Source organism: Peromyscus leucopus, chromosome 8b (genome assembly GCF_004664715.2).
Source record: "Peromyscus leucopus breed LL Stock chromosome 8b, UCI_PerLeu_2.1, whole genome shotgun sequence".
In the NCBI taxonomy this organism is placed as follows: Eukaryota; Metazoa; Chordata; class Mammalia; order Rodentia; family Cricetidae; genus Peromyscus; species Peromyscus leucopus.
In genome coordinates this window covers 78,942,459-78,969,761 of record NC_051086.1, presented here as the reverse complement: position 1 = coordinate 78,969,761, position 27,303 = coordinate 78,942,459, and the positions used below count along the sequence as shown (strand labels likewise).

The 27,303-nt window shown below is 48.7% G+C and overlaps 1 protein-coding gene across 1 annotated transcript in view; it reads right to left on the bottom strand.

Moving 5' to 3' along the window:
• The window catches only part of Slc39a11 (solute carrier family 39 member 11), a 352,128-nt gene that overhangs the window by 49,952 nt on the left and 274,873 nt on the right, over window positions 1-27,303 (bottom strand). The window contains exon 7 of the mRNA XM_028865298.2: window positions 17,407-17,476. Within this exon, the coding sequence (XP_028721131.1) occupies window positions 17,407-17,476 (70 nt within the window). The remainder of the gene's footprint in view (window positions 1-17,406; window positions 17,477-27,303) is intronic.

The following is a 27,303-nucleotide window of genomic DNA, read 5'->3' as shown; positions in this document are numbered from 1 at the left end:
TGGTCTCTGGCCCTGCGAACCTGTGAAATTCTCCTTCCTCCCTTCCTCCACGTTATGTCTCTTTGCCCAACAGCATGGTGTGACAGCCAAGATAACACACCCCAACGGAGTCCTCTAATGTTACAAGTCAAATCACAATGACTCCTGAATATGCACAGAGAAGAATGAAAGCCCGGCCTCCAAGAGATGTTTACACACCACCCCTGCAGTGTGGCTCGCAAGGGCTACGGGAAGAAAAATGACCCGATTGTCCACTGACCAGTGAACAGAGAAACAAAGTAGAGTCCATTCATGAGCATGACTATGACTCAGCCCTGAAAAGGATGGGAATTGACACCAGCTACATCACGGAGGAGCCTCAGGAGGAGTATGCTAAGTGACAAGTCCAGACACAAAGGGACAAATCCCGAAGTCTCTAGGAGACTCAGCTGTGGAGACGAGAGAGAGAGAGAGAGAGAGAGAGAGAGAGAGAGAGAGAGAGAGAGAGAGAGAGAGAGAGAGAGAGAGAACGAACTAGAGTGAGTGAGCTAGAGAGAATGAAAGAGAGCAGAAAGCTTGGGTGCCGGGAAGGGGAGAGGAGTTGGTGTTAAATGGATACAAGGCTGCTTGGGACAAGACAGAGAGTTCTTGAAACGGATGGTGGTACTGGCGGTACAGCAATGTGGCTGTTCACCACTGAAACTGACTGCGGGCGTAAGCGCTAGGCATGTATGTTTCCTATTAACAAAAGTTAAAGAGGCCATGCACACACATGCACGCACAGCATCGCAAGCTAAGGTAACTATCACAGAGGAAAGAATAAGCCATTTTCTTGCCTTTGGAACAAGGCTCCTGCATGTCACTCTGCACTGGACCCAAAACTCCCATCCTCGGGACATAAAAATCCAGTGTCCTTGTCTCTCACGGCCACCTACCTGAGCTAACTTCACTGGGCTTTAGCCAGAGGCGATGCATTCAGATGCAGAAGACTCCTGTCTGGGAGAACATGGCTCTTGCAGAAGGGGCAGAGGTCACACGGGTGGGGGGTCAGGAGCCTCTCTTTCCCTGCCTTCCTTCTGGAAAGCTGGTTCTCATACTGTGTGGCACATCAGAGCTCCTGGGAACTGCGGATGCTGGGGCCTAACCTTGACAGGCTACACTCCATGTCAGAGCTAGAACCTGGATTTTGTGTTCTTCAATGGCTCTAATGTATGCTCATTACTTGAACCAAAGGCTTTGGAACTTGGAGAAGGACAAGGCAGAGGCCCCACCCCACGCACATTGTCCTGTCTCCTCTAAATATGGACATATCTTCTTTAGCATCTTATTTATTTATTGATAGGCAGGGTTTCATGTATCCCAGGCTGGCCTCAAACCTATCACATAGTTCAGGATGACTGTGCATGTGCCGCCATGCCCAGTTTATGTCATGCTGGGGATCAAACCCAAGGCTTGGTGCATGCTAGGGAAGGAACCTACCAACCGAGCTACACCCCAGCCACATCTTGATTTTTTTTAAAGCTCATTCTTGCCAGTGTGATGGCACACACCTGTAATCTCAGCTTTCTAAGAGATGGAGGAAGAGTATCTAAGGTTGAGAGCCCGTCTGAGCTCCACGGTGAGCTCCTATCACAAACTAACCAAGAGTCTGAGGGTACAGCTGTGGGTAGACTGCAGCCCAGCATGCAGGAGGCCCTGAGTTCCATCTGCAACACTGGAAACTAAATCCTTCTTAGGAGTGTGTTCATTTTTGCCACCAAGATGTGGACCTCCCTCCCCAGAGGCCAAGGTCATCTTCCGGGCCTCCTACAAGAGTGGCTTCCCACCTGCTCAGCCTCCACAAATATTCATCAAGAAGTCCCAAGCACAGATTTAAGGCCCAGGCTGGCTACCAGAGCCAAGGGTTCTGTGGGAAATGCTCTGAGAAGACTTGTGGTGGTGGTGTGTGTGTTGGGGGGGGGGGGGATGAGAGGTAGGGTGGTGGGGAGAGACACGAGAGTTCCTGGCCTCGTAGCAGTACCTGAGGGCCATGTGGGTCAAGTGGTCCTTGCCCCTGGGTCTGATCTGCAGATATCAGCTGGGAGTTGAAGGCAGATTTGTGAGCTGGGGTGTTCATAACTTGGTCCTGCTGACTCCTGACTCCTATTGAAAATTCCACTGCAGCCCTGGTTCTCCTGGGCTCCTGAGGGGGGCCCTCTGTCTCCCCACTGCAGGCCTGTGGTCATGCTTACCAGAGTAGGGTGCAGGCCATGCAGATGGTCTGGGCAAGGGTCTCCACAGGGCTCTTTGTTCTGGATGGAATGATAAGCCAATGATCTATCTGAAGGAATTATGCTGATAAAAGGAAATTCGTCTTTTAAGAACAGATGAGAGGCAGATGACTGGAGTTCCAAAGAATGCTGTGGTTGAACTCCTTTTTTTTTTTTTTTTTTTTTTGTTATTTGTTTTCTGGCACAATCTGTCTCTGTGACTGAGCTGAGGGCTGTGTTCCTGCGACAAAGGCCTCTTTCTTACGACAGTTTAATAGCTCCAATACGGGACAGCCCTGACTCTCATAGGCCGTGCTCTGAGGGTTCCTGAAGGAGGTAGAACAGGGCTGCTTTTTTACAGTCTGGTTCAAGCTGAACTGAGGGAGACCTGGAGCGGGAGGATTAACCTCCCAAATTTCAAGCTCCTCCTACCCAAACTACCAAAGGTAAAGAGAACCAGCTACACGGGCATGGATGGGACGCAGGTTACAGTGTGACCTTGAGGCTTCATGGGAGGAAATGGTTTAGAAAGCTAAGCAGGGACCAGGTTGGAGGCCCAGGTGTATCCTGGGAGGCTCTCCCTGGGCTCCTGAGGGCTGTTAGAGCAGAGATTTCTCAGGGTTCTTGAGGCCAGAAGTCTAACGTCAAGGGATCAGCAGGGCCAGGCTCCCTTCAGTAGCTCTAGGGAGGATCGTTCCTGCCTAGTCCAGCTCTGGGTGGTATCTGAGATTTGAGGAAGGCTTCTGTCTGAATCTGCATCACTCCAAGCTCTGCCACCACCGCGCCACGTGGTGTCTTCTCTCTGCGTATCTGTGTAACTACACATCCCCATTGTCTCTCTCGCCTCCTTCTCCCCCCTCCCCCTCATCCCTGTCTTAAAGTGCTCCCAGGCATCGAGGACTTAGGACCCATTCTAATCCACTATAAGCTGATCGGAACTAGCCAGGACCTACTGCCATGTAAGGACCGTCACAGTGCTAAGGGTTAGGGTGCCTTTCCTCCACCATCACCTCCATTCCAGAACTTTCTGGACCAGTGGCCCCGGCTCTTATCTCTGTCTTCCTCAGTGACTTTGCCCATCTGTCCACCTGTCCCGTAAGGTGAGGCAAGACAAGCAGTTCACGACTTAGTGCCATCAGACCATTTTGGACCTACCTCTCTGGAGTGTCCCTTCACTCCCTCCCTCTCCCTTCCTCCCTCCTTACTTCTCCACCTCTCCTCCTCACTTCCTCCCTTCCACTCATCCTTCACTACCCACTACTCAGGGCAGCCATCAGGGGCTACGGTTCTCACCACAGTGGCAAGTACTGCAGACACACTCAAATCCTTCTTCAACATTAATGTCTGCTTCCTTTAGTACTAGCTGGACAGACTGCTTCTCACTGGGGTCATTTTGCACATGCTGTCTCCCAGCATGCCCAGGGACATAGAAGATGCACTTGACTGTTATTAGACCAGGACTTCTGCAGGCAACATCCAAGGTACTCACAACGAGAGCTGACATATTGCCCTGACAGGGAACTGACTCCAGTTCCCTAACACTTTGGGGGACACTTTCCAAGCCTTTAGGTTACAACAGATGTGTGGCGTGAGAGGCAAAGAAGGGCAGTGGTTAGAGACGCAGGCTCTAGAGTTGGGCTGTTTGGGTTCAAAACCCACCCTGCCCTGACCCTGAGCAGTCATTTGGACATTCCAGGTCCGCAAAATGAGGAGGTCGTCTCCCCCACAGAGAGGACTGGGAGGCACAGACAGCAGGTTATATCAGGACACCAGGTCTCCATGTGGAAGGGGCTCAGGAAAAGTCAGCTTCATGGGTTTTGGAATCTGACGAACAGAGGTTAAATGCCATACTTTTGCTAAAGAATGGCCACATCTCTGCAGCAGCCCCCACCAAGCAACCATTATAAACAGACCACTGGTGACACATGTTCGTATTCAGTACCACATGGGCACTAATGTCCCAAAGCCACCTCTCAGCTCCCTCTACAAAACGTATGGGGACGGAGACCACCCTCCCTATGGAGTGCTGCCTCAGTGGTCTGTCCTGGAAGACAATAGCTTCCCCCCCCCCCCCGAGGTATCTGCAACCAGCTGCTGGAGAAGATGGAGGGAGCGTGTCATCCTGAGTGCCTGGGAAAGCCACATAGAAAGCATACTGGCTCCCAGAGGGCTCTGTGGGCCTGCCCCTCCCCTCGCTGCTCCAGGCTAACAGAGCACATGTTGTGAATCTATGGCTCCTGCTGCCAAGACGTCCGGCCCCTGTCGCCAGGGACTTGGGTGGGGGCGGCTGAAGCTGTGGTGGAGGAGGAAGGGGTGGGCATAATGGGCCCCTTGTGCTGCTGACTGGAGGGAAAAGTGACTGCTAGTTGCTCAGGGCAAGGGGGGCAGGGGAGCTCGGTGGCCTCCTTGTTTTGAGACAGTGATATGTGCGGTGAGATCAGAGGGGCTTGGGAGTGAGTCCAGGTAATTAGGGAAGCAAAAGAAAGACTCTCTGGTTGGGCACAGGACTGTCTCTTCTAAAGTTGCTTGTGGGTTTCTGGGCAAGACACTGGTACCCAGCACACTGCCTGGTCCTGGGCAGGGTGAAGGTTAAGGACACTGGGCAGGAACTGCCAGGGTGAGGAATAAGGAACACATCAGTTCTGCATGGAAGCAGTGTTATGAACTGTACTTGGAGGGCGGGTGACCGGGGAGGATGCCGAGGCCAGCAATCGACACCAGTACCTGAGGAAAACACCTAGATCCCCTCTTGTACCAAGAGACCTGGGCCTGAGCTCTGCACGCTGATGCAGGAGCTGTCTCTACACTGATCCTGTGTGTGAGCAGGGGTGGAGCACTGGCCGGGGATGGGGGAGGACACGGGGCTTGGCTCTCTCCTACAGCATACAGAGCCTTGTGGCTGGCCTGTCTCAAACGGCTGTGGGTGCTTTCTGCAGACAAACTGGGATCACTGCTGGGACATCTCCATCGCTGTAGCTACTGGTACCCATGCTTAACAGAGAAAAGCCACCCATTACCTTAGCCAGCCAAGCTCTGAACCCACTCTTTGGATATTCTGCCACATGCCCCTTCACACCATCCTTCAAAGGATCTGCAATAAGGGAGACGAAGTAGGAAATCAGGCCTGCTTCCCACCCCCAATTCTCTGTCTGTCTCTGTCTCTCCCTCTCCCTTCCCATTCTCTCTCTGTCTCTCTCTTTGTCTCTCTCTCTCTCTCTCTCTCTCTCTCTCTCTCTCTCTCTCTCTCTCTCTCGGCCAGGGACCAGGGCAAAGGCTTGGCTTTTCCCTTGACTGAAGATGGGTCTGTGGCTAGCATCCCCTTTAGGCCCTCAGTTCTTTTGTGGGTCCTGTTGGCAGCCTGCCACTTCGATTAGAAGAAAAAACAACTCAGTACCGAGTACCTGGCCGGTCCTCACCAGAGATGCCTATCCTCATCCTAACTGTGGTTACAACATTGACTACACAGGGCATCATGGGTTCTTGGGATGAGCATGTGTCTGTATTTGAGAAACAGCGCTTGAAAGCACTAAAGGTTTTCTACAGCACAAATGGGACAGTCCTACAAAGCTCACTTGGGCTTCAAGATCTACCTCTAGAGTTGGAAAGGATCTCCTTGAAGTTTAAGCAGAGAGAAATATAGCCATGATGGGTAAGTGGGGAGCAACCTGGAGTGGCAAGGCAGGCCTGAGATTTCTAGAGGTCTCTCCATTGTCTAAGGTGGAGACAGGGACATCTAGGGCCAGAGCTGTCTTTGCTAGGGCAGAGGAAGAGCCTCAGGACTCAGGAAGGAGCCAGGGATAGACAAGCAGCTCCTCATATATGCCGTCTGCTGTTACTTCACCCGGGCTTCATCAAGGTCTTCCTTCTGAGCACAGAGGGGGAGTTCTGGGTTGGGAGTGGATGTCTAGTCTACCCAGAATCTTGCTTGAAAGCATCAATTGAAAAAACAAAACATAACTTCAGAAGCAAGTTTGTCTCTGAAGATCACTTAGAATCCATCAGTCCTTGACCACAAGTATATTTTTCCACTAGAAATGGCTGGAATAGTTGCTCATATTATCATTCTCCAAAAAGATGGGGCCTGAGGATCAAAGGGATGCCGTGTAGGTGCATAAGGGATCTGATGCCTTATCATCTGAGATGGCTCATGAGAACCCTCTTAACTGTGGTCAACTCAGGTCAGACCCGCATCTGTTACTATTCAAGATTGATGAAACAGTCACATGGGGTGGGGGGATGGCTCAGTGGTTGAAAGCACTCACTGCTCTTGCAGAGGACTGGGATTCAATTCCCAGCAATCACCTGGCGGCTCACAACCATCCATGACTCCAGTTTCCAGAGGATCCAGCGCCCTGCTCTGATCTCTGTGGGCATGGTACACAAACACACAGGCAGAGCACTCACACACATAGAAGAAATAATTGGATTAAAGTCACTAGGACCCTACATGTGTCACAATGACAAAAAGAAAAACCGAATTGACTTTTGGGGACTCTGAGGCCCCACACCTCCACCTTCCTTGATTAGAGTAGCTTCCTGCTCTATTGGTCTCTTCACAGAGCATCACAGAAAAGATCTATTTTAAATCTTAGGAGAAGGAGCAACAATGATGAATCTGTTCTGTGACGAACTAAATGAGGTGTGAAATACTCAGAGCCAGACAGCAGGACTATAAAAATGCTATTTTACAAATCATCTAGGGAATGTTTACCAACTCCTACAGACACAGATGACAGAAGGATGGATACACTGATAGAAGATAAAGATAGTAATATATACATAGGGTGTAGTTATATGAAGTGAGTCAATATAGGCATAAGTTCTATTTAAGCCCAACACCAATTCAGAGAATCGTCTCAAGTGCCTACTGAAGTCTCTATCTTCCCTATTACCTCACCTAGTGAACTAGGATGACAGACCACCACATGGTGGCGCTGTGGGCCATTTTAAAATGCCACTGTGGCCTGGAAAGGAAAATTGAAGGAAAGGGATTGTGGACCACTCAAGAACTCCAGAGATGACAGTTCGATGGATTCGAGAGAAAGCTTGCTCACTTAGAAACTGAGAGCAGGATCTTCGAGGACTGATGAAAAACATCAGCAGAGGTGAGTGAAAGGCTGTGAAGAGGTGAGGGGACGTAAAAGGCATTACCATGCTCAGGTTGCCTACACACCCTCATGCTAGCTCATCTGCCATACATCAGTCTAGAGAACATGTCCAGGGAAGATCAAGTCAGAGGACATGGAGAGCTCAAGATCAACAACCCAGAGGAAGAGCAGGTCTCCCTAGAATGTCCCTAAAGGCATGTAGACTTGGTGCATGTAGGGGCAATCATACATGCTTCTACGTGATCTTTGCTGGGAGGCAATGATTGTGGGTTGTTCCCGAAAAGATGCTCAGTGAACCAGGAAAACATACCCATTGCTATTTTTTTAATCTAAACAAATGGTTAATTAATGACTCCTGTCTTACATGATTGGTCATATATCAATGTTTGCATTTCATAAGCCAAAAGAAAAGATTTATTTCATTTACTATCTCTACTCTTTGATATGCTAGAAGACACAAACTTGAAAGTTGGTCTTAACTGAGTGAGTGAGCTCTGTATGCAGACTAACCCACCAGACATCCTTGATTAAGTGTTTGGACACTGGGCAGCAGTAGCCAGCCTGGTCATGCAGCATGAAATGCATGCAACCAGCCCTTAGGGATATGCTTCTGTGGGTTGTTCAAGGTACATGGTCAGTCTGCAGGCAGCATCATCCACTCTTCATGGCCCTGCACCAGGACACCTGCTGAACTTATCAGTTCAGGAGTCCAGAGACTATAAACAACCCTAGCCCAGGCTGGAAATGGGAGTGCAAAGCACAGTGTTTAAGCATAAACTGCCTTTGCTCTCCCTGCTGGTTTGAATTACATTCAGTATGAAGTGAGGGATGAGGGTGTGGTCTCCTCTTAATGATACTTACGAAAGAAAAATTGCTTTCATCATCAAACTCCCCAAGGACATATGGTCTTTGGAATTTCTTTGTGGTTGAAGCCAAAAGAAACCACCAGGGGGCCAGATCAGAAAGCCAAGCCAAGCCAAAGAGTGTTTTCCTTGGCCCATAGGCTGCGCAGGATTGGCTGAGTCTTCTTGACTCAGGGGACACTTTTTTTTTTTTAAGACAGTGTCTCGTGTGTCCCAGGCTAGACTCAAACTCACTACATAGCTTAGGATGACCCTGAACTTCTCACCTTCCTGTCTTCACCTCCCAAGTGCTGGGATTTATAGGCATGCCCCCCTACTACACCTAGTCCAGTCCATGCTGGGGTTGATCCCAGGGCTCTGTGCGTGCTAGACACACTCTGCTGACTGAGCTACATCCTTGGCCACCCTTCTTTCTTTTTTTGAGACAGGTCCTTGCTAGGCATCCAGTTCACTGATAATTTATATGTAGTCAAGGCTGGCCCTGAACTTATAAAATCCTCCTACCTCAGTTTTCAAAATGATAGGACTATGATAGGATATGGTATATACCACCATATCTGTGCTGGATACTGATTTTAGAAGGAAAAACTGCCCTACAGCTGATTCAGCAAGGGCACTGGGCGAGAAAAGGAGAGCAGTAACAGCACACTGGCACCTGGTGGCAGTAGCGACACATCGATTCTAGGCTAGGTGCCTCCTGCCTTTCTGCACCTCTTGCCTTAGGAGGTCACAGCAAAAGGCTGCAATATTGACTATTTACTTCTCTACCGGTGGCGAAGGCTCACATTGCAGGTGAGGCGAGACTCTATTAGGAGATGCATTGCAAACGGCCCCCAGAAGGTCATGAAGAGACAGTTTGGCACCTAAGGGCTCAGTGACGAACTTGGGTCAAAACTATGGACTGTGTCCGCTCTATGTCCATGACCTTTATGTAAAAGGTCAGAAAATATTTTTAGCCTTAAGAAGTCTATGTCACCCACTCACTCAGCCTATGTAGCCAAGGAGCCAGAGAGAGCATGTAAAGAAATTGATTAATCTGTGCTTCAATAAAGCTCTATTTACATAAACAGGTGCTGAGCCAAACCTGGTTAGCTGTGTCTGTGTACACATCCCCCTAGAATAATGATGAACCCACTGGAAGTCAGAAGTAAAAAAAAAAAAAAAAATGCATTAAGGGCTGGAGAGACGGCTCAGCGGGTAAGGGCACTGGCTGCCAAGCCTCACGACCTGAGTTTGATCCCCAGGACTCAGATGGTGGAAGGAGAGAACTGACTTTTGTAAGGTGTCCTCTGCCCTCCATCTCCCCCCACCCCCAACACACACACAATGCTTTGACAAGACATCTACCTTAACTGGCATCCAGCTCAGCAACACGGAACTCTGTAGAATGCCAATTGTTGCTTCCTGGAGAGGCTGGCTGGGAACTATCAGCCTCCTTAGAGAGGATGGGACCATTGGCAACCTCTGTTGTAGGGCGGTAGTCTGAGTGTGCTGAATAACTCCCTGATTCACATCAGCCCTTCTTTTTTCCCATCATTGTCCCATGATTCACCGTGGCTCCTTGACACCTGATCTTGAAATGTCCCTTCTAAACTAATGACATTTGTGGTCTGTGTTAAACTCCTCCTCTGGTGGGTTTTCCTGTTTCCTCTCCTCAGCACCGTAGCCCTTCCTTTCTTCAGGGTTACTGGGGTTTTTTCTTTGGGTCATTTTGTTCTGTGGTGAAATCCTTCCCATGGCTCCTACATCCTCTTCCTACCTCCCCAAGCCATCCCAGCTTAGGCAGGTGGCTGCTTCCAGCACCTCTGGGGCTCTGTCCCGAGTCTGCACCAAGGCAGGGTGGGGTCAGGCCACTGGGTGGGTGATATGCTTGGTCTCCAACCTGCCTCCCTGGAATTCTTTCAGCTTCCTTTCTGTGAGCACGAGGGGAGTCTATCTCGAGAACATCTGTCCATCTGCCCTGAGAACACCATGGGGGCTTCCTCCGGTTACTCACTGCATTCTCCAGCACCATTCCCATGTATTGCAGCAGCCTGCTGCCCTTGGGCTTGGCTGCAATTCATACCACAATTGTAAAAGGCTCTCCCTGTTCTCAGGCTCATAGATGGTCTGGTTTCCATCACTCCCCTGCAGCTTAGATTATGCTGATCTGAATACTGCTTCTGGTTTTAAATGCCCACTCACAAATTATGTTGTCTACTGCTTCTGTTAATGATGATCAACAATATCACACTTAAGTCTGGTAATGTGATATGGATGATGACGACCCGAGTGATAATGGCTCTGCGGCACGGCACCAAGCTACTTTGGGAAATGAGCATGTGTGCTTAATAAAGACTTGGTTTCAGGGCTGAAATTATGGCTCAGTGGGAAAAGTGCTTGCTCTGTAAGCATTGAGGACCTGGGTTTGAATCCCCAGAATACACATAAGGCCAGATATGGCAGCACATTCATAATATGGTAGCAAAATTCATAACTGGCAGGATGAGGGGGCAGAGAGAGCAGAATTTTGAAAGCTCATGGGCAGGCTAGCCTAGTGTATGCTGTGACAAACCAGAGTATTTCAATTAAGGTGGAAGGAGAGGACTGTCGTGTAACCATTTCCTCCGAGATTAAAACATTCTATCCCACAAGGAGGCTCTTTAAACAGGAAGGCAAACAAGTCAAACTAGCTGCAGGAAGTTCCTGAAACTGACCAGATTCACTAGCACCCCCCCCCCCACCAGAGTAAGCAATGAAAACTGAGCATCTCTTTTCACAGGAAGCTGCACCTAAGCTGTTAAGAAGAGGCTCAGGGGAGAGGAGCTATAAGAAGACTCTGAGACCAGACCGCTACCTGGAAGCCGAGCTGCCGCTAAGAGTTTAGAGTAGAGTCACTTGGAAAAGACATTTTCCAGCCTGTTGAGCTGCCTGCCGATGTGCAGAGCGCTCCAGGTTTCCCAGCTTTTGTGAGCAGTCACCTGCGCTGATGCAGCTGTCTTTGCGCCTGTGGGTGACCTGTGAGCTGTCACCCATGCTTTGGTATTGCAGCTGTCTTTGCGCCTGTGAGTGACCTGTGAACTGTCACCCATGCTTCGGTGATGCAGTTGTCTTTGCGCCTGTGGGTGACCCGTGAGCTGTCACCTGTGCTGATATGCAGCTGTCTTTGCTCCTGTGGGTGACCCGTGAGCTGTCACCCATGCTTTGGTATTGCAGTTGTCTTTGCGCCTGTAAGTGACCCCAATAAAACTCATTGGTTTATCCACCAAGTTGGACTTCGGTGGAATTTTCACTTTGGTCTGTTGTGCGCTCCCTCCCTGGGGAGAGCAGACATGTGCTGTGTCTCCCCAGGAAAAGTTTTGCCACACAACAAGGGCTGACCCCTGAGGCTGTCTTCTGACCCCCAGAGACATGCTGTGTCATACATGTACCCTTACTCACACATAAAAATAAACTCAGATTTAAAAAAAAAAAAAAAAAGGATTTACCCAGGATACAATGCCTGCTCTCCATTCTGTTCACTTTTCAGCTGTGCTCTTAACAAGCCTCCCGAAGAGACACTGTACTCCCCACAAGACTGCAGTTTTAGCTTCTCTCCTCACGGTTCCAACATGGTTTGCTTTTAAACCTTCTGAGCTCACGCTGCAGGTGCATAAAAACGCATGCCTATCACGTCATCCTGCGGTCTGGTCCCCTTTCATACAATATTCCTCTATTCGTTCTGTGGCTCCCCACCTCAGGAGCGGAGCTGAGACTGCAGTGCCTGCTTTGTTTTTATCAGCGTTTGCAGTGGGTCTTTTCAGACCTTCCTGTTTGGCTGCAGAACTACTGGCTGATGGTTGGATTTCTATTTTTCACTAAATGTTAAAAAGCATCCTTCATTTCTACAACCTCAAAATAGTGTTTACTTTAGATTATCTTTAGCTGTGTGGAGAAGCTCTGAGACCATACACACACACACACACACACACACACACACACACACACACACACACACACACACCATGCCTCCTCTCCAGCTGTTGGATTCTTTTGTATGTATGTGCATGCACAGAGGTAGGAGGGTGATTTCAGGTACCTTCCCCCTATCTCTCCACCTTATTTTTTAAGACAGAGTCTCTCACTGAACCTGGAGTTTACACTGTTTGTTACACTTGCTGACCAGGGAGCCCCCAAGATCCAGCTGTCTCCAGCCCTCAACTCTGGGATTCCAGATGTGTGCCACCCTGCCCTGCTTTGTATGTGGGTGCCTGGGATCTGAACCCGGGTTGTCGTGCTTGTGCAGCAAGCACTTTCGACATGGAGCCATACCTTCAGCCCCTGAGCCCCTGAGCCCCCCAGCTCTTAATGTCTATGTAAAAGGGTTCGTTTTCCTCAATGAGACATTACGGTCTCACATGGGACAGCAGATTTAGATTCTTGTCAACTTTTCCTGATGTCTCTGGATCCCAATCAGGACAGCCCCTTATGTGCAACCTCTCTGGCCCGACCTGGACTGTGTCTCCAAGGGTCCTTGATTCTGATAATGCTGAGAATGGTGGAGGCTGGTCACATGGGTTTGATGTCTTTTTCACACCTGTAGTTTTACAGATGTGATTTTCCCATGGTGGTTGTTTCTTCTCTTAGCTGATTTTTTGTCTCTATTTTATTTTTGTTTTAGTGTTGTTTTTAAAAAAGATTTTATGTTCTTATTGTAATTATTATTACGTGTGTGTGTGTGTGTGTGTGTGTGTGTGTGTGTGTTTTGGTGGGTGGATGAGTGCCTGAAGAGGCCAGAAGAGCTCCTTGGGCTCCGTGGAGCTGAAGTCATAGGCAGTGGTAAGCCACCTGATATGGGTGCTGGGAACCAAACTGAACTCTGGTCCTCTACAAGAGCAGGAAGTGCACTGTTAGCCACGGAGCCACCTCTCCAGTCCTTCTCTGTGTTCTTATCTATACTTGAGTGTCTGCCTTGAAGCATCCTGGATATACGGCTTCTTTATTTGTGGCTTCTGGGACAAGATAGAGCACATAATTTGTATTCTACAACCTTGTGCAGTGCAGGCCTAAGGTTCTGATATCTTGTAGATACTTTCCTATATATCCCCTCTCCACCTGAGATCCTGGAAAGAGAGCACATTCCCCATGCAAGTTTCTGGACCATGGAGCATTTACAGCCCCTTACATAGGCAGGTAGTATGTCTGACCCCTATCTCTATGCCTGGACTGTCTCAGCTTCCTGAACCCCATGGAAAGGCCATGTCTGCATGTGCTCAAATCTCTCCCAAGCTCTGAAGCCACTCACCACCTGGCCTTTGGAGTCCCCTTTACATGAGCATTTCTCTTCTCTAGTCCATGGACACAATTAGTGTTCCTTGGTTCCTTTGAAAAGGGACACCCATGCCAGCTGAGTTTACCCTGTTACTGGAAGGACTGGGGCACTTTTCACACTACTTGTTAGAGTTTTAGACAACTGTGTTTTTCACAATGGCTGGCACACATGGGGGATGCACTTGTGACCACTGAAGTGCACACAGATGAGTGAGTGAGTGAATGAATGCAGATCAAGAGAGCTCAGAAGACTCGGCATCTGTAGCTTCCACGAGACCCTAAAATTTACGGTCTTTATTTAGGGCTCAAATGAAGCACTGAGTGAGGTCAGGATACTCCGGACAGGGAGCAGGTACAGAGTCCCCTACTCAGTGCCACCACACTCCACCTCTGCTGCCCTATTCAACGCTGCTGGGGACATCTTGGTCTCACCAGCGCGTTCATCTAAGAATCGTGGTCGTGTTTATTGTCTTACAACTGACTGCCATCTCCTTTCCTGACAAAGAGAGAACTAACAAGTGTGGGGTGAGTGGGCGGACCTGCCATAACGGAGCATGCAGAAGTTGCAGGTGGCAATCCAAGGCAGGACCCTGGCAGGGCACACGGATGCTCCTGCAACCTGCTTCTTTTAGATTCCACATACAGCACAGGCTCAAAAGCCCCAGCACGAGGAGACAATCAGAAGCCACCTCCCTCAAGCACACTGCATAAACAAGCACCCCACAGGCCTAACCATGGGCTTGGCTTGGCCTCCACAACCTCAAAGATCATAGGCACCGCCTGCCCATCTTCAGCTCATCAAGCTCTCCTCCCCTCCCCTGTGGCTGCCAGAGGGACAGATTCTCACTCACCACCACCTATATTCCCACGAGAACATAAAGCAGTGGTTCTCAACCTGTGGGTCATGACCGCTTGGGGGGGTTAAATGACCCTTTCACAGGGGTCGCATATCAGATATCCTGCCTTTCAGATTTTTACATTACAATTCATAACAGCAGCAAAATTACAATTATGAAGTAGCAACAAAAATCATTTTATGGTTGGGGGTCACCACAACATGAGGAACTGTATTAAAAGGTCACAGCATTAGGAAGGTTGAGAACCACTGGTCTAAAGCATGCGCTGAAGCAGAAAGGGTTAACAAGCCTGTATAGGAGCCCATTCTGTGTTTATCACCCAAGAGTAAGAATGCAGGTCTGGGGAGAAAGGCAGTGAACTGGTAAACCCCATGTGGGCTTTCCTTGGGGAGCTGGGCTACAGGCTGGAGGCATCTTTCCCTCCTTCACGGGCTTCAAGTTTTACACTCCTTCAAACTCGGTATATGTGGTGGTAGCCATGGTGGCAGCAGATCTCCAACAACTCTGTCCCTAGGCCATTACCAGGGCTGAATGACCTGTGGGGACATAAGAAGCACCTAGTGATGTCGGTATGGCAGCGCAGCCCATGTGGCTGAGAACACTGAGGCCTGCCGCCCTCCCCCCAGCTGCAGCGACCTGTGGAGGGGTAATGCAACTCAGAGAGGATGTGGTGGAAATGTTTTTGTTCCATTTCCTGGAGGAATATTCACAAAGGCCGGCAGAAAGAGCAGGTGACGGCACAGAGGGAGATCGATCGGAGCTGCTATCAAGATGTCATGGGGGCATGGTGCCACCAGCAGAGCCTGGCCTGTGAGCAGTGCCTGGGGCATGGCTGTCACTTGCAGGCACTGGTCTCCTGGGGCACATGTGGCCTCCCGCTTCTGGGAGAGCTTGGTCTCTGGATGCTTGTAAGGTCAGCTCCTCGGGGCTCTCAGACCCGGGGACACTGTCTGACCCCGGAGGTTCTCATGGTCTGATGAGGCCAAGTTCAAACTGACCACATCAAAAGGACAGAGGGCCAAGCCTGCCCTCTCTCAGGACATGGGAGCAGAGTAGCCTGTGGATGCCATGAGTCATCATTAGCCCTTGGCTGTTTATTTTTGCTTTGGTTTGGTTTTGGTGATATTTCTTACATTCTAAAGGTCCTTCTTTCCTTCCCCCATCCATTTTCTGATTTGATTTTTCCAAACAGCATCATTTTTACCACGAGGCTAAAGCAAAAATGGCTTAGGGGTCCAAGAGGCAGGAAGAAGGAGCTAAAAGTGGGACACACTTCAACCTAGAGCCCGCCAGGGCCCCTTGAAGTTTGGGGCTTCATGGAGCAAACATACTTTTAACATATCGGCTTAGGATGCAGAGTCTGACCGCGAGGGCATTTAACCCACAGGGCTCTGCGGCATCTGGGACACAGATACAAAGGCAGATGTGGTCTCGGTCCTCCAGGGGTGTAAAAGGGTCAAGTGCAAAGATGGAAAAGGGGTAAAGTAGCAAATTCCTCTTGACATACCTGGCCAGCAGACATAGGGCTGGTCTTCACAGGTGGGGTGCACTGTGTGTGGGTGGGGAGCAGAAGGGCTTCCTGCTGGGCTGTCTGAGGGCAATGAGCTAAATACTCTGACCCATCGAACTTGAGGTGTGTGTGTGTGTGTTCATGTTTTGGGGGTACATGCATGTGTGTGCCTGTGCATGTGGGGGCCAGAAGACAACCTTAGGGTGTTGTTCCCTGGGCATTGCCCACCATTTTGTTTTGGAGACATGGTGTCTCATGAGCCTGCAGCTCATCGATTAGGCTAGGTTGGCTGGTCAGCTAGCCCCAGGGACCCTCCTGCCTCTGCCTCCTCAGTGCCAAGATTACAAGTATACACCACGCTAACTAGCTTCTCTGCCCCATAGGTTCTGGGGACCAAACTCAGATCTTCATTCTTGTAAAAGAGACATTTTACGAACTGAGCTACCTCTCCAGCCCTTGAATTACATTTCAAGTACTCGTGAATCTAGGTGCTTTTGGGCAGTGAGTGTTTTAAGTTCCCTCAGTATGCACCATTCCCAGACACCTCTATCCTATTCTTTCCACTCTGAAGGTGGTCCTTGGATGAGAGAGCCCATCCTGCTGGCCTTCAGTCTGGAGGACGGAGTAGTCATCTTTGTGAGTGTGGGTGGACCCTGTGGGGTTTATCACATGAGGTCTCAATGACATCATGTGATTCGAGGCCAGAATCACACCAAGGCCCTGCTGGACTCCATAGAGTTAAGTGAGAGGAAGAACTTAGCAGTCTGGAGAAAGAGGGGAGAACTTAGGCGGTGAGGAGGACAGTGGGTTTGGCCTGGCTGGCAAATGCAGGCTGATGGAAGGCAACCCTGAAGGAGCGCAGGGCCCATAGGGCAGGGACAGGGACAGGAAAGCTCAACTTAGAAAGCTGAGCACAGAGACTCTAAAAAACACCTGTCTCAAGATGTCTAGAAGGCCGCCAGCCCCACAGGAAGGAGCTCAGGATTGGGCTGGAGTTAGGTGTGGGCACCACTCGCAAGCAGATGGAAAATAGGTCACAGGGATGGAGGAGGTTGCCAGGGAGAGTGCACGGAATGAAAAGAGAGGATGCTTCAGGGACAGACAGCTGGACACTGACATTTAAGAATGGGTCATTGGGTGAGCCTTCTGGGAAGACAGTCTAAAACTGGGGGACCAGGAAAGCCCAGTGACAAGAGAAAAGGAGGCTTCCAAAGGGAAGGAGCCACTGAGAGCATTGATGGTGCCTCTGCTGACCCTTCCTCCTTCATATTTATACATCACGTGCTTAGAGTACAACCTGCTATTATAGCTTGGCTTCATTTACAAAGTGGCTACCTGTTAGCCGGCTCCCATGAGAAAGACTACATACAAGCCCGCCTGTCTGATTGAGTACTTCACTCACACATGAACTTCCTCTTACGTCATCACTCTTGCCACGATGGTGCTGAGGATGCTTAGCAAGCTTGTGCCAGCAGCTGATCCAGGTACCAAGTAAGTGTGGAGGCCTGAGGGCTGTGAGGGCCACGTTCCAGGCTCCAGGCGCTGGCTTACCTGGCACTCTCGAAGGTGGCAGATGCAGTCTTTTCTACAGCTCCAAATCCTACACCGACAGCAAGACCCTCTGAAATAGACACATGACACAGAGGTTAGGGATCACTTCCACCGCCATCCTCGTATCAGGTAGAGCTGCTTCAGGCTGCAAGTAACAGAAAATCAATGTCGGGAACAGTGGCATTTTAAATCTAGGTTCATAAACTCCAGTCTGCCTCCTGTTTGGTGTGTGTGTGTGTGTGTGTGTGTGTGTGTGTGTGTGTGTGTGTGTGTGCGTGTGTGTGTGTGTGTGTGTGTGTGTGTGAGAGAGAGAGAGAGAGAGAGAGAGAGAGAGAGAGAGAGAGAGAGAGAGAAGTAGGGATTGTCAACCTGATGGAAGTTAGAATTACAATGGAAACGAGTCCCTTGGCATTATCTGCGAGGCATTATTCTTTTCTTTTCTTTTTCTTTCTTTTTCTTTTTCTTTTCTTTTTTCTTTTTTTTTTTTTTTTTTTTTTTGGTTTTTCGAGACAGGGTTTCTCTGTGTAGCTTTGCACCTTTCCTGGAACTCACTTGGTAGCCCAGGCTGGCCTCGAACTCACAGAGATCCGCCTGCCTCTGCCTCCCGAGTGCTGGGATTAAAGGCGTGCGCCACCACCGCCCGGCTTTCTTTCTTTCTTTCTTTCTTTCTTTCTTTCTTTCTTTCTTTCTTTCTTTCTTTCTTTCTTTCTTTCTTCTTTCTTTCTTTCTTCCTTCCTTCCTTCCTTCCTTCCTTCCTTCCTTCCTTCCTTCCTTCCTTCCTCCTTCCTTCCTTCCTTCCTTCCTTCCTTCCTTCCTTCCTTCCTTCCTTCCTTCCTTTCTTTCTTTCTTTCTTTCTTTCTTTCTTTCTTTCTTTCAGAGACAGGGTCTCTCTATATAGTCCTGACTGTCCTGAAACTCACTATGTAGACACAGCTGGCCTTGAACTCACAGAGATCTGCCTGAGCCACCACACCCAGCCCAGGGGCATTATTTCATTTAGCTTGAGGTGGGAAAGTCTACACTAAATCTGGGCAGTTCCTTTCCACAGGATCAGGCCCCAGAATGAAAAAGGAGAAAATGATCTGAACAGACAGTCATCTTCCTCGGCTTCCTGACTGCGGGTGCCATGTGACCAGCTGCCTCAAGCTCCTGACACCATGTCTCCCCAACCATGATGGACTGTACCCCTGAACTGCACCCATGCAAGGAGCAAGCAGAATGCTACAATCCTTCCTTTATCTGTCTCACACCTTAGGAAGAAAAGCCCCCCAGATGTAACTCCACATGTATCTCCTAGGTCAGAGCAAGAACCAGTACCCACTGATACCAGGCCCAAGTCAGGGAGGTGATACTCTTATGATCCAAGCAGGAAGAACTTCCAGGACTTGGCTGTGTCAAGACCAAGGGCTTTTTGAGCCTCACTGGGGCATTTTTATGAGAAAGGCATCATCTACTGAGTGAGAGTAGCTGGTGTTTCTTCAGGACGCACTGTCCCTTTGAATGCCTTGCTTCTTTGAGTCCTGTTCAGTTGGTGTGGGTCTGATACGGGGGTAAACAACAGAGTCCTAGAGGCATACAGAATAAGTAGGCTGGGCTGTCCCATGTGAGGGACAGAGTTCACCTAAGACCCAGGATGGTTTGGCAAGATGGGGGGGGGGCGTGTTGGAGCCCAATGACCCTGCTAAGATACCAATGACTCCTTGGTGCCTCACTTTACCTTTGTGCCCATTCTCCTGTGTGTGAATCTTTCACATAGTACCTGTGTTGTCATAGGCAGTCTGGTTGAGAATTTGGGATTCTGGTTTCTTACCAAATATCTTAACCCTAGAATACTACTTCAGAAGGTCCTAGAACTCTGTATTCTAGGGTTAAGTACCTTCTGAAGTAGAGGGGATCCCCAAGTCCCAGCTGGAGTGATGCCTGGGCCATTTCCAGTTTCTAAAGTCACATGTTTGGGGGGGGGGTTCTTCCTAAGACCACACAGCGGCTTGGGGGCTCCTCAGCCTTGCTTCCCTAGAACAGACACTACACATGACAGCAAGCCACAGAGAAGTCACCAAGACACTCCTTCCTGCAAGCTCTAGTGGGAAGGAAGCCAGCTAAGTCAGTCAGGGCCAAGGCTACCAGATTATTCCAAGTTTTTTTTTTTTTTTTTTTTTTTTTGGGGGGGGGGGTTGTTCTGTTGAGAATGGAATCGATGGAACCCAGGGGCCTGTGAAGGCTGGATAAACCCTCTGCCAGTGAGCTATATTGCCCTCAAAGTGAATTTATTCAAACTTCACTTATGGGGCTGGAGAGATGGCTCATTTGTTGCTCTTGCAGTGGACCCAGGTTTGATTTCTAGCATCCACATGGCAGCTCACAACAGTCTATAACTCCAGTTCCAGGGGATCTGATGCCCTCTTCTGGCCTCTGCAGGCATGAGTGTTTTACCTGCATGTACCAACCTGCATGCAGACAAAACACTCATGTGTATAAAATGAAATAAAATAGATTTTGTTTTTATAGTTCCTTCACTTCAGTCTGTCTCGGAGGAAAGTGCCCAACTGCTGATCCTCACTTATCAAGTGTTTTCTCCAAGCTGATGACGGCCTCCTACTAGGGCCTTGTTTCAAAATCCTCATCTTCTGGAGTCCTTTTCCTTAGAAAAGTGGGGGGCTGATGATCCTCAGTACGCCAGGCTGCTACGTGAATCCTCAGCAGTGACTGTTATCTCCAGGCTCTGGAGCAGAGGTCAAAGGTGACAGGGTGCTGGCTCGGGTAAGTTCTGGTTCTGAGAGCCAGAGTCCTGGGCCCCACATCTGTGTGTTCTTCCTCTTCTCCAGATGTCCCCACCAGGAGTGGAAGCCGCAATCCCAGGCAGAGGGCTGGACGTACCTGGTATTAGTATCTGCCTGGTGTTCGTGGCAAGCTTCCAAACGGGGCAGGCAGGGATGAACTTATTCCTGCTCAGGGCAAGCTGCAGTGGGGATGGCTGAGGTCCTGGGCAGCCTCCTTCTGCAGAGTTGCCCACACCATACCCAGGAAAAACCAAGTTGGGGGACCTTCAAGTTGCTGCCCCCAGCCAGCCTCCGCCTTCATGCCACCCAGACATTACCAAACTGCTGGCCTCTGCCATGAGGTGCACCAACACAGCTGAAGCCCCCAACCCACTCCCATGGGTGACACTGGATTGTCGGGACTCTGGCCAGCTGAGGACAGGTGTCAAAAACCGGGAAGGTACTGAGGCTTTTATTGACCCCAGACTTGAATACTTCCCTTTGGGGAAAAAAAAAAATGCTTTCTAAAGCCATAAACAACAGCTGCTTGGTTCCTCTGTTAATGTTTTTTTTTTTTTTCTAATTAGTCATTTTAATGTAAATCACAGAGTAGCTTAGAGCAAGGGTACATAAGTTAACCATAAAAATAACTCCCCCCCCCAGAGAGCGGCTCAGCGCACAGCACTATGACATATGCATGCTCACTGATGCTTTGGGATAGGACAAAGGATGAGTAAGTGACCCAGCTGTGGAGGGGTGGACTGGTCTTGAACCTATGCCACCATCTGTCATCATTTCCAGAACGCCATTTGACATCCAGTTTGCTGCCTGGGCTCATGGCTTTCTTCATGGATGTGGCATGGCCCTCCCTGTGCGTGCCAAACACCAGCTCCATTCCCTGCAGAATGAATGAATGCTTCAGCTCCCAGCCAGCGATGCACCTGAGGCAAACCACCAGCAGGGGGCGATCCACTAGAGAATTTTCAGTGACGATTTCCAAAGTGGCAGGTCCTTCCTTACTGCTTGCTCTCTTGCAGACCCAAGGAAGGGAGTCACTGCCTCTAAAGCATGGGGCTGACCTCCAAGGTGGTCATGGCTAGCTCAGGTTCCCACTGGGTTAAGCAAGGGAGGAAGGTACTGGGGGAGAGAAGGTTTTTGTTATTGTGCTCAAAGGTGGGAGGCGATCTGCAGGAGTTAAATGAATGAGAAGCTAAGATAAATTACACACGCAGAAAGAACATAAATTAGAGAATCAACAGATGGAAGAAGGAACCGCTGGAGGGAAAGAAAGGGAGTTAAAATCCCGACTCCTACCCCAGGTGTTCCACCAAAAATGCAAATGAGGACGGTAATTAAGACAAGATGCTCATGTGCCTGGAATATCATTAGGACGCTTCTGCTATTAGCCCCCCATACAAAGAGGAGATAAACTGCCTGGACGAGCGAGGATGGCTGACTGCAGGAGAGGCCCCATGGAGCACAAGCTGAGCACCAAGGCTGTTGTAGCCACCACAGCCTTCCTGTGGGACCGGGATGGGGCGGCCTGTCCCTTGCCACTACCCTATCCTTACCGGATCAGAAAGATTCACCATAAGAGCCACAGGTGGTGGGTGACTAAGAAAACACCAGGGAAGTTGCAGAAGTGAATTCACAGTAATTGAGGCAACATGCACAAGAGTTACAGAATCTCAGCATGGGGAGGGGGGGTGGGCATGAAGCCCCACCCCCTAGCTACAGAGCTATTGGCAATTGATAGCCGATGAGGGTGGGAGAGTCAGTTTTCTTTAAGGTTGTGGCCCCCACTAGACCAGCCTCCAGTGAAGACCACAAACTGTACTTGATGGAGTTTTAAGGAGGGGAGGGGAACACAAAGTTGGGTGGGTAGGGAAGGCAGGATGGATGGGGGGGGGTAGGGAAAGGGGTTAATATGATCGAAGTGCACTGTACAAAATTCTCAAAGAACTTAGAAAAAGAAAGAGAGAGAGAAACAGAGAGACAGAGAGAGAGAGGATGACTAACAGAGGGCCTTTGACTGAGACACACCCAGTCTTGGATCTACCCCATTACATTAGGTTCTTACAGAATTGCTAAGAGGGTGCTGTGGCTTTGCTTACAGGGTGTTCTTGTTAACGGCAACCGACCCCGGGGGGTAGTGAGAGTTAGCTAAAATTCTCTAGGACTCATGACCAGAGCTGGAAACATTCTAGAAATCCCACCTCTCTTCCTGCCAGTGGTCAGCACCTCCAACAAAAATTCAAAGTATTTCAGAACCCCCCAAGTGTCTAAGCAGACAGTATGAGAGTCCAGGAAAAAGGTAAAGTGACTTCTTCCTGCTGTAGGCTCCACTGACTCTTGGTTTGAAGGGCAGGGGACAGAGTTTACAAGACTTTCTTGCCAGTCTTCCAAACATCAACATCTGTGTGACTTCAGCTTTGACAGAAGTCTTAGGTACAGCGGGCCACTATAACAAACCACCACAGACTGAGTGGTACATAAATGAAAGAAGTTTCCATCTCACACTCCTGAAGGGTAGAAGGACCAAGATCATGACACAGGCAGATTTCACATCAGAGGAGGGATACTTTCTGATTCATAAATGAAGCCACCTCTTCAATGATCTCAAATCAAGGGGTTCTCTTGAGGCACCAACTCATTCATGAAGACCTCATTCTGAAGACTTAATCATGGCTCTCCAGCCCTGCCTCCTAAATCATCACACTGGGGGTTAAGATTTTACCAAATGGATTTTAGAGGGCCACAACCATTTGGGCCATGGCAGATGGGCATTCACAGAGACTGGGGATGGGTGGATGGGGAAGAGACACTATGGGATGGATGGAGATGCATCACCCTCTTGGCTCAGGAGCCTCCCCTTCTGGGGCAGACACAGCTTCCTCAGTCGGAGCTGCTGTGGAGTAAGCTCTTTTGCCTGGTTGCACTCCTTGTGACATGGGCTCCCGTAGGCACCAAGTGGTCTTGGCACAGTGGGGCTTCTGAGATAGGACGAGGTCATCCCGGTTTGGTGGGACCAGGGATGAGGACTGTCACATCCCCCCCCCCCCCCCCCCCCCGGAATCCACATAGCTCACACTGCTTGGAGATACAGTCCCCCTGGGTAGCTTCCCACAGGAACAGTTCCAGGGCTCAGTCACTGAGGGCTCAGTGTCTCCCCTGTGTGCTGCTGTGACGTCACAGCCCAGCTCCTGCCCCCTGAATCTCTTCACTGTATGCCATTTATTCTCCAGCTGGGCCTCCAATGGAAGCGTGCGTGATGTTAGTTCTAGAAGTTATGGCCAGAAAATGTCAACACAAAGGCCACACAGGAAATCAGGGGAGCCGCTGTGGCTTTATCCTCCTCAATTTGAAAACCATTAAAATTTAGGCAACAGCTAACATTTCCTGGGGAGGCTTCATAAATATTAAACATGGCCACTACCAGCAAACAATACTGCTGATAAAGATGACAACAGGCCCCAGGGGTAGAGGAGTGACTTGGAATGGATAGGCTGAGTCATTCCCAGGTCCACTGAGGATGTAGTAAGGGAGAAATTAGTTAAACTACGACCAGAAAATTTGGGACAAGAAAAAAAGAATTTTCTTGAAGAATGACAGCCACAGTAGTCTTCTAGCCTGTTCCACACACATGTACACACATGTGCACCAAGGTGCGTGCATGCATTATGCAGGCATACATGTGCACACACACGTGTGCACACACACAGTAGCCTGTGGCCAGAGCCTTGTAATCGCTTACACAGCCCCTCTTGGTGGCAGCCTGAGGACACACTGGACAACTGCTAAATGACTATTGGGTGTGCTGGAACAGGGGAACTGATTTATGTTTTTGTAATTTCTATGGTCTTGACCTGAAGAAAATGAGAAGAAAGGATTTGTTTTTAACCTCCTTGGAGGACTCTTGAATAAAATTAGACCCTGGCAGTTCCTTCAGGATGATGAATAACCTAAGATACAGGTTCATTTATCATGCCCTGGATTTGACTTGCACCACAGCATGAAAAAAAAAACAAAACAAAAAACAGGCTGGAAATCATCCGAAGCCTCAATCAGTACTCTGCATTGCCACCCCAAGGTTAGAGAGCAACCCAAACACGTTCTGGGGTGAGGGCACTTTTTTCCTTACAAGTATCAGTATTTCACCAGAAGATTAACAGTGAAAAAAGTAACCTTCTGTCATGTATAGCTCAGCTCAGCAGTGTGCTGGGACGTGGTGCCAGGTAGCAGCCAGCCTTCTCCTTAAGGTGGCCCTGTGTGGCCATGGTCATGTTGGCCATGCCCAGATGAAGTCTGAGAAACTTAAACAATGGCATTGACCCAAGGTTTAAAGGGAACTGAGGGGGCACAAAGAGGTGAGGATAGTTTCTGGTACCCTGAGTTGGAATCGTGTAAGCTGTCCAGAGAGCTCCTAACACCTAGAGGACCTGAGAGGAAGGAGCCAGAACTCAGCCGGAGGATGAGGTTTTGTTCTCTCCGCTAAACCCAGCTCCAGTCTGAGGATTTTTTTTTGTTTGTTTGTTTGTTTCCTGCTTAGACCCTCATTAGCATTCTTACTGTGTCTGCTCCTACCATCGCCATATATCTCAACCCCATTTCTCAGTGTTACTTCCGAGACTCAAATCACATAAAAATGATTCATTTTACATTCTCATTCGAAACTAATAAAGGGTCATAAAATAGTTATACAACCTACTATTTTTTAAGGATAAGATAGTTTGTGTTTTTTGAAAGAAATGAATCCAATTGTATATGAAAGGAAAAGATGAAACCCAGGGTATCATATCCCTTTTAAAAATACTATTTTATTAGTCCTTTGAGAATTTCATACTATATATATAATTTGATTATATCCATCCCCACTCCCCTAGCACCTCCCAGATCTACAGCTACTTTTTGTTGAAGTTATCGTATACTTGAGTCATAGGATGTGGAGAAATCCAGCTGTCATTGGCCTGCAAGCTTTCACAGTGCTGGAGGGTGCATGCTACTGGAGGAGACAGGTTATCATCAGTCAGACGGGGATGTGAACCCTGTGAGTTACAATGACTGGCCTGACAAGATATGCCTACTGGCATGGGAGTAACCAGCCACTTTAATATGGGAATTAAGAGCTGCTGCACCAAGAGATGGAGCCCATATCTGGCACCATTAACAGGACCTTCCTTCATTTGATCTCCTAAGAATTCCTAGACTGCCAACTGCCTGGCCTTCACACTGTGTGTGTGTGTGGGGGCAGCTCTCCAAGTATTTAAGAGGTGCTGCTATCCAGATTCATGGTTGCTCACGCCTAATTTGTACACACCATCTGGGACATCTTATAAAGGCCTGAAATAAATTATGGATGCCACCAGTAATAAAATAATCTTGGAGAAATTATAGCAAATACTAGAGATTCCAGAAGAAAAGAAAATGGCTGGATTTTCAGGATGAAGATGTTATACAGTATACATAGACTAAAGAAACTGAAGGTTAGGGGGATGGCTCAGGAACACACATAAAAGGCCAGGGGCAGCGACATGCATTTGTAATTCCAGTTCTGAGGAGGTACAGACAGGCTGATGCCTGGGGCTCTCTGGCCAGGCAGGATAGCCTAATGGGCGAGTCTCAGATCCAAGTGAAAGACCCTGTCTCAAAAAACAACAACAAAAACAAGACAAACAAACAAACAACAACAAAACAACAACGAAAAACAGGATGAGCAGTGCCCAAGGAACATCACTTGAGGTTGCGCTTTGGCCTGAACACGAATGTACAATTCCATACAACAAACTGTGTACTTCCTCTTGATACAACAAATTGTTAGTGGCCACCATACAAAACACAGAAATATATATATGTCAAGAATAGAGTCTGGCTCATGAATTCCTGAAGCGAGCAAATGGAAGTGACGAGGGAGAAAAGCCTGCACAGCTTCATTCTCAGAAGCAGTTCAAGCGAATGACAATATCCTTTTGATTGGATTTTATCAGGAAGGAGAATGTGAAAGGAGAAGAATAAAGTTCCATGTGTCTGGATTGCTTTCAGCCTTTTAATTCTCAAGGTGCCACATGAACACGCTTTTTAAAAGTGGTTACATCGGGGTGCAGTGAAATGAATTCATAACTGCCCAACTGACTGCTCTCAGTAGGTGAATAATAATGAGTTTATGCATCCCGGGAGGAGATGGGCAGAGCTAAGCCAACCAAGCTGCTGTTGTCCATTCATCAACATCAGCAACTCCAGTGGAGACACAGTGAAAATCAGGACAGAGCACAGAGCCAAGAACACAAAGGGGCCTTACAGGGAGCACACCTAAATCACCGAAGGTGGAGAAGCAGCTACATCAAGCCCAGACATAGCGAGCATTCAGAAGAGGAAGTTACGCAGGCTGATGAGAAGGCTCTATAGGCAAGGTGCCTGTCACCGAGCCTGAAGACCTGGGTTGGATCCTTAGGACTCACAGGGGGGAGAACCAACTCCTGAAAGCTGTCTTCTGACCTCTTCATGGGCACACCCCTCCCCTGCCAACAAAATCAATCAATTAATTATTAATTAATTAAGGAAAGTTAAATGTAATGTTCTGGATTTAGAACCAATCAAGAGAAGGCATGTGGGCAGCTCTGGGTTCGTGTGTGAAGCCCTTGCTTATCACTAGCTACCTGCACAAGCCTTGTGGTGAGGACTTCCCATTATAGGAATATTTGGTGTAGGCAGAAACAGGATCTCAACAACAACAAACATCAAAACAGAGACAGGGAGACAGTGAATTCTGCAGGGATCTGGTCGGTGACCTGGTAAGCATTTGATGAGAGGGTTCTATCAAATATATGTGACACAAAATGGATACGTACACTCATATTCATATTTATATACCTACTGATATGTATACATGTGTAGCTAGAGTTTTCCTGCCTTGTCCACAGTCAGGACAAATCTTTGTCACCCTCCAGTCCCACAGCCACTCAGACCCAACCAAGTAAACACAGAGACTTATATTGCTTACAAACTGTATGACCGTGGCAGGCTTCTTGCTAACTGTTCTTATATCTTAAATTAATCCATTTCTATAAATCTATACCTTCTCAGGTCTTTGATGGGATTGAAGACTAGCAGTTATAGTTACAACCATATATATACATATATA